We start from the raw sequence: 8,232 nt of genomic DNA on the forward strand, positions 1-8,232 counted from the left end.
ATAAATAAATAAATAAAATAAAAACCTCAAGTATGCCCAGAGCAAGTCTCCTTGGGATAAAGAAGTGGTAGCACTGACCATGGAAGCGCTCTCATTGCTAATACATGTTGTATTTAATTTGATTATTTGTTGTAAGACTGCTTTCCATGACCTACAGTGTAAGCAAAGGAAGTGTATCCATGTTGATAATTGCTGTATCACTATAATCTACTTCAGACAGAGGTTATTAGTATTCATTAAATAAATGATGGAATAAATATAAAAATAAGCAATTCATAATTCATATGAATAACTTGTTGCCTTTTTTGCTGATTATTAATGAACTACTCCTGTATAGAAAATAAATATTATTTTTGATTTTTTAAAAAAATACTTATTCTTGATACTAACAATTTTTCTTAAGCTCATAAGATTATTTGCTTTCTTAATTTCCCTCGTTTTGCAATTTAAGCAAAAACATGTGCTAACATGCTATAATGACTAATGTTTAATCTGTTTCAGGATGGAACAAAATAGTGAGCAACCCCTGGTATAATGAACAACTATAAACTCAAAGACAGACATAAATTTTGGGATTCCATTTAAACACAAATGCATTACTGAATTTTGCTTATTAAAAGCTGATTGTTTCAATTTTAATAAAGCTCTTTTCTGTGTTTCCTTTCTCTAAGCTAAGTCTTATTATCTGGGGTGATAAATAATGTAGAAGGGAAGATCCTTATAGACTTTGGTTATCAGATGTATTGGACATGCCATGTCATCTTTCATTAGCATAGTCAGGGTCTACTTAAAAATGCATTAATTCGGCTAGTAATCATTCAAGTTGTAGTGCAGATACTCTCAGTTTCTAAAGTTCAACAACTATGTCTCAGATAATGCATTTTATTCTAGAAAAGGCATGCAACTCTGGCATCATGGTTCCTGTCAATAGCACCAACTCCAAATTCTCCACGTTCCTGCTGACAGGCATCCCTGGACTGGAGGCTCTTCACATCTGGATCTCCATACCCTTCTGTGCCATGTTCTTCATTACCTTGGTGGGCAACATGACCATCATGACAGTTATCTGGAGGGAGCAGACCCTCCATGTGTCTATGTACCTCTCCCTAGCCATGCTGGCTGCCTCGGATCTAGGTCTGTCCGTCTTCACCTTCCCCACAATGTTGAGGATCTTCTGGTTGGATTCTCGAGAGATGACTTTCTCTTCTTGTTTCACCCAAATGTTCTTTATTCATACCTTCCAAAAATTTGAGTCTGCTGTTATTTTGGTGATGGCCTTTGACCGCTATGTGGCCATTTCTCATCCGTTGCACTATTCCTCCATCCTCACTAATAGAGTGATTGCTAGGATAGGTTTGGCCGTTTTTGTGCGAACTTTGGCTGTAGAGGTGCCTCTTCCCATCCTCTTGAGGAGGCTATGCTTCTGCCACTCCAATGTACTTTCCCATTCCTACGGCCTGCATCCTGACATCATAAAGCTTTCTTGTTCCAGCTCTAGGATCAATAGCAGCTTGGGATTGTTTGTGGTGCTCTCCACCATGGGACTTGACTTTTTACTTATTCTCCTTTCTTATGTGCTGATTCTGAAAACTGTACTGAGCATCGCTTCACATGGTGGCCGCCTGAAGGCCCTCAACACTTGCATTTCCCACCTCTCTGCTGTGGTCCTCTTCTTTACTCCCATAATCTGCTTGTCTATGTTGCACCGCTTTGGCCCACGGCTTCCCTCATACATCTATGTGCTTATGGCCAACATGCATTTCCTCATTCCTCCTGTGATGAATCCCATTGTCTATGTGGTGAAAACCAAGCAGATGTGGGAGAAAATACTTAGGTTTTTCATCAAAAGAAGACCTGGAGAATCAAAGTAACATTTTAAAAAATATTTGGTATATGAATAGTGTGGTTCGCATTCAATTGGCAGGTACCTTTTGATTCTAAGAAGACAGGGGCATCTCGATCTATTTTATTTTTTCAACCACACAATTTTCTTTTTCAGCTACAGCTCTCCTGCAGCCTAATTATGGAAGATGCTTTTGTGAGAATCATTAGTCACAGTCTGAAAACCATTTAGAAATATGTTATGGTGTTGGCCTTAGTGTTCTAAAAAAGAAATTTGGCATTCCAGTTTGTTTTATTTAGTGTTTATTATTCACTTCTACTCTTTATTAAATTACATATATATAAATATACACACACACATTATATATATATATAAAATATTATTTATTTATGTATTTTATTCTATGTCCCGAAGTCTCTCTGTAAGGCTGAAGTTTCATATCAGCCAACATAGATTAAACCAGTTAAGGAGAGTATGTGTTTTGAGAATTCATAATCAGCTGGAATAAAATATTGATAATGTGCTTAATTCTAGTGAGACAACTGTTAAGACATTAGTAAACTTTTTCTTTTTTTTTTTTTAATGATGTTGAGGCAAAGCCCAGGTCTTCAAGTAGAAAAAATAATAATGATAATAATAAAAACAATTAAAAATTTCTAAAACAACCCATGAAGCCAATTATTCATTTCGGTTTTAGCTAATCCGTAGATGAGGTAACTGTCATCTTGAACTTTTCATCACAAGACACTCTCAAAATTTTTCAATTACCATGTAAACTGCACCCATTTATAACTATATAAACTAACGGAAATTTGCCTGTTTCATGTCTACATCAGACATCCTTGCAGGATTGATTAGTGCTCTTTTCTAACTCAGATGGCACCCATGAAAAATTTAGAATGCTGGTCTGTTTGGCTAAGTTTATTAAAATGAACTCCTCTAGTGTTTGAAATCTCTTTCATAACAGTGTCTCTTAATTTTTTTCTCTCATTTTTTATATATTCACCTGTCATCCTTGATAACATCTGGGGACATATCAACTCTATGTTAACGCTTTCTTGTATTCATCATTTGCTGGTAGTTATCATACCCATCCTGTTTCATTACTCATTTAATACTAGACAACCCTGTGATGGCTACTGCTTAGGTTCTTTCTTCTTTGGAAATTTCCTGGTCAAGTCCAATTCCATTCCTTCAATCATGTCAACATTTATTATTCATTCTCTGTGGCTTCTTTGAGGATCCCTGATGGCACAGTCGTTAAGAGCTCGGCTGCTAACCACAAGGTCAGGAGTTCAAACCCCTCAGCTGCTCTGTGGGAGAAAGATGTGGCAGTCTGCTTCTGTAAGATTACAGCCTTGGAAACACTGTGGGGCAGTTCTACTCTGTCCTCTTGGGTTGCTATGAGCTGTAAATGACTCAATAGCAAGGGGTTTGGTTGGTTTTTGAATGTCTTCTTTGTTGCTTTTTTTTTTTAACTGCTTTATTGATATATAGTATACATCCCATGAGATTTACCCATTTAAGTGTATATTTCCATGGTTTTTAGTGTATTTACAAAATTGTTCAACTATCACATGATCTAATTTTAGTACATTTCTATCACCATCCAAAATAAATCTGACGTCCACTAACAGTTTCCATTCTCAAGCCCAGGCCTAGACAACCACTAACTACTTCTAATTGTCCTTACGGATTTGCATTTTCTGGAAATTTTGTATAAACAAAATGCATACATTATGTGGTGTTTTGCATCTGGCTTTATTTACTTGTTGCTGTGTGCCATTGAGTCAAATCTGACTCATAATGTTTTTGAGGTGCGTCCATGTTGTAATAGGTATCAATTCGCTGTGGTTGTTAGCTGCTGTCCAGTCAGCTTGGACTCACAGTGACCTTATGTATAACAGAATGAAACATTGCCTGTATCAATACTTTATTCTTTTTATTGCTAGTGTTTCTTTTTATGTATAGATGACATTGTGTTTATCCCTTCACCAGTTGATGGACCTTTGGGTTACTGTAGGTTTGGGGTTATTATGAATAATGCTGTTATGAACATTATCACAAAAGTCTATGTGAACATACGTTTTCATTTCTCTTGGTTAGATACATGGGGTGAAATTACTAGTTTATATGATCATACTCTTAAATATTTTGAAAAAGTGCCAAAGGTCTTTCAAAGTGGCTGCGCTCTTTTATGTTCAAAGCAGCAATAAATGAGTGTTTCAATTTCTCCAAATCCTTACAAATGGTTGAGATTGTCTTTTAGATTGTACCCAGTCTAATGGGTAGAAGTGGTATATCATTGTGGTTTTGATCTGCATTACCCTAATAACTAAAGACATTAAACATCTTTTCATGTGCTTATTGCACATTCATACATTTCTTGGAGAAATAGCTATTCTAGTTATTTATTGTTTTGTTTCTTAATTGTCTCATTTCTCTATTTATTATTGAGTTTAAGAGTTACTTATATATTCTGGATTCAAGTTGCTTATTGGACATATGATTTGCAAACATTTTCACCCAGTCTGTGAATTGTCTTTTTTTACTTTCTTGATGCTGCTTTGAAAGTGAAACGTTCTTAATTTTGACTAAGTCCATTTTTTTTTAACATTTATCTCTTGTGATTTTGGTCTCTGCCACTTGGGCCATATGACCCAGCTGATCCAATGTCACCTGAAGTATCAGTGGCAGATAGAGAGGCTGTTTGGAGTCTTTGGCATGCCCCTATTTTTGAATCTCAGTGCAGACCCTTACGATTTTGGAGCAAATCCCTGCCATTCTTTGTAGATAAATACTCTCCTTTTGAGAAACAGATTTTCACTAGTTACTGGGCCTTAGTAGAGACTTAATATTTAGCCATGGGCTACCATTAGCCTGAACAGCCCATCATGACCTGAATTTTGTTTAACCCACAGAGATAAAGTCAGACATGCACAGCATCACTCCATTATTAAGTTGAATTGGTATGTACGAGATCAGGCTCAAGCAGAACATGAAGACACTAGTAAGATGCATGAGGACGTGGCCGAAATAACCATAGTCTCCACTCCCGTCAGATTTTGTTTCTGTATCCCCATTTGTACCTATGGTCTCAAGTGGCATTCTATATCATCAGTTGACTGAGGAAGAGAAAACATGTGCCTGGTTTACTGATGGTTCTGCGTAATATGCAGGTATGACTCAAGTGGACAGCACCAGCAGTACAACCCCTTTATGGGACCTCCCTGAAGGACAGTGGGGAAAGGGAATCCTCCCAATGGGCAGAATTTTGAGCAGTGCCCCTGGTTGTTCACTTTGCTTGGAAGGAGAAATGGCCAGATATGTGATTGTATACTGATTCATTGGCTTTGGCCAATGGTTTGGCTGAATGGTCAGGGAATTGGAAAGAACATGATTAGAAAATGGGAGACACAGAGGTATGTGGAAGAGATATGTGGATAGACCTCTCTGAATTGCCAAAGAGGTGAAGATAGTTGTGTCACATGTGAACACTCACCAAGGGTATCCTCCACAGAGGAGGAGACCTGTGGAAGCCAGTAATCCTTTTTTCCCAGCCACTTTCATCATTGTCCAATAGGCTCATGAACAGAGTGATCAGCATTGGGGCAATGTTCTTCAGGAATATGTACGTGCTCTAAAGCAGCTCATGGTGCTGTTTCTACCATAATCAATCAAGGGTCAAGGGGTGGGAAGGGGAATGGCACTGCTCACTATTACCCCTAGTGTCCCACTTGGAAAATTTTTACTTTCTATCCCCATGACCCTCTGCTTTGAGAGTTTAGAGGTCTTCATTCCGAAGGTTGGAATGCTCCTCCTGGACACAACACACTAACTCTGTTGAACAGGAATTTAAGAATGTCACCCTGGCAAAGAAAGGAGTTACTGTGTTGGTTGTTGTGACTGATCCTGATAATCAAGGGGAAATTGGGTTGATGTTACACAGTAGAGGTAAATAAGAGTATGTCTGGAATGCAGGAGATCCCTTAGGACGTCTCTTATTATCACCACACATTGTCGTTAAAGCCAATGGAAAACTGCAGCAACACAATTCCAACATGATTACTAATGGCACAGACCCTTCAAAAATGAAGCTTTGAGTCACCCTGCTAGGCCAAGAAGCACAATCTGCTGAGATGCTTCTTGAGGGCAAAGGGAATACGGAATGGGTGGTGGAAGAAGGTAGTTCTAAATACGGGTTATGAGCTTGTGACCAGTTGCAGAAATGAGGGCTGTAATTATCATGAGTAATCCTTCCTTGCATCAAATATTTTTGTTTTCTTAACTTACAAAATATAGTAGCAAATGGGGCTAGTGCATTTTCGGTTGCATGTATGTTAGCTGTATCAGCTTTGGGGCAAATCCAAACCAAAGCAAACTCAGTGCCATCAAGTTGATTCCGACTCATAGGGGCCCTACAGGACAGAGTAGAACTGCCCCATAGAGTTTCCAAGGAGTGCCTGGCGGATTTGAACTGTAGACCCTTTGGTTAGTAGCTGTAGCACTTAACCACTACGCCACCAGGGTTTCCTAGGGGCAAATATGACTTTATAATTGTCTTCAGGGATTTTGTCTGGTTTAAAGAGGTGTTTTAGGTGTCACATTAACAAGCAGTGGATTGTAAGGGTTAAGGTTGTGTGTCAAATTGGGTGGGCCATGATTCTCAGTGGTTTGGCATTATGATGTAGTTTGTCAGTTAGGTAATGATATAATCACCTACATGATGAGATCTGGTATGAGCAGCCAATCTGTTGAAATGGAGTTGCCTGCATCCAGTAAGTACAGATTTTGTGGCAAAGCTCACTGGCTTTTGTTGCTCTGGATCCTGCATCCAGCTCGTCATCATCTGACATATGGTTCTTGGGACATGAGCCAGTAGCTTGATGTATGGCCTGCCAATCTTGGGATTCATTGGCTTCTACAACCTGGGAGCCAGCATGCTACTGTCTTACCTGCCTATCTTTTATTTGTCAGGCTCTGCAGCCTGTAACCCTGAAGCCTGACAGCTGACCTGTTGATCTTGGGTTTCTCAGCGTCTGCACTACATGAGTCAGGAGAAACCTCCAGCCTGATGATTGACCCATGAACTTGGGACTTTCAAGCCTCTACAACCATATGAGCCTTTTCACTGAGATAAATCTCAGTGACCAATGGACTAGAAGTGATAACCCAGATGTAAACCCAACCACCAAGGTTCATGTGATCTTTGACAAAGGCCCAAAATCCATGAAACGGGAAAAAGACAGTCTTTTTAACAAATAGTATTGGTAAAACTGGAAGTCCATTTGGAAGAAAATGAAACAAGACCCATACTTCACACCTTACACAAAAATTAATTCAATGGATCAAAGAACTAAATGCCAAAATCAAATACTGTAAAGACAATGGAAGAAAAAAAGGGGTCAGTTCTAGAGGCCCTAATACACAGCATTAACAGGATACAAAACATAACTAACAATACACAAACACCAGAAGACAAGCTAGATAACTGGGATCTTCTAAGAATTAAACACTTATATTCATCAAAATGCTTCACCAAAAGTTCAAAAGGAAAGCTACAGACGGGGGGAAAAAAATGGCTATGACATATCCATCAAAGGTCTAATCACTAAAAGCTATGAGAAAATCCAACACCTCTACAACAAAAAGACAAATAACTCAATTAAAAAATGAGCAAAGAATGTGAACAGTTTATCAAAGAAGATGTTCAGATGACTAACAGACACCTGTGGGAATGATCATGATGACTAGCCATTAGAGAAATGCCAACCAAAACTACAATGAGATACTATCTCACCCCAACATTACTGGAACTAATCAAGAAAACAGAAAGTAACAAATGTCGGAGAGGCTGCAGGGACGTTGGAACTCTTATGAACATCTAGTGGGAATGCAAAATGGTACAACCATTTTGGAAAATGATATTGTACTTTCTAGAAATAGAAATACCATATAATCAGAAATCCCACTTCTAGAAATACATCCTAGAGAAATAAGAGCAGTTCCATGAACAGGCATATACACACCTATGTTCATTGCAGCATTGTTTATAATAGCAAAAAGGTGGGAACAACCTAAGTGCCCATCAACAGATGAATGGATAAACAAACTATGCTACATATCCACAATGGAATACTATGCAAGGATAAAGAACAATGACAAATCTCTGAAACATCTCACAGCATGGATGAATCTGGAGGGCGTTAAGCTGGAGATTAAGTCAATCATAAAAGGACAAATAATGTATGAGACCACTATTATAAAAACTCATGAAAAGTTTTACACACAGAATGAAACAATCTTTGGTGCTACTTGGGGGGGGGTGGATGGGATGGTGAAGGAAACTAGACAATAAATAAGTAGTAACTTTCGTGAAGGGTAAGACA

General features: G+C 38.4%; 1 protein-coding gene across 1 annotated transcript; it reads left to right on the forward strand.

The window, feature by feature from the left end:
* The first annotated feature begins 570 nt into the window (after positions 1-570).
* LOC100661671 (olfactory receptor 51G2-like) lies at positions 571-3,169 on the forward strand. The gene has a single exon (XM_003421455.3). It carries the CDS (start codon positions 864-866, stop codon positions 1,869-1,871), a length of 1,008 nt encoding a protein of 335 aa, XP_003421503.3. The 5' UTR covers positions 571-863; the 3' UTR covers positions 1,872-3,169.
* Positions 3,170-8,232: the final 5,063 nt, after the last annotated feature.

The sequence above is a fragment of the Loxodonta africana genome, chromosome 7 (genome assembly GCF_030014295.1).
Source record: "Loxodonta africana isolate mLoxAfr1 chromosome 7, mLoxAfr1.hap2, whole genome shotgun sequence".
NCBI lineage: Eukaryota > Metazoa > Chordata > Mammalia > Proboscidea > Elephantidae > Loxodonta > Loxodonta africana.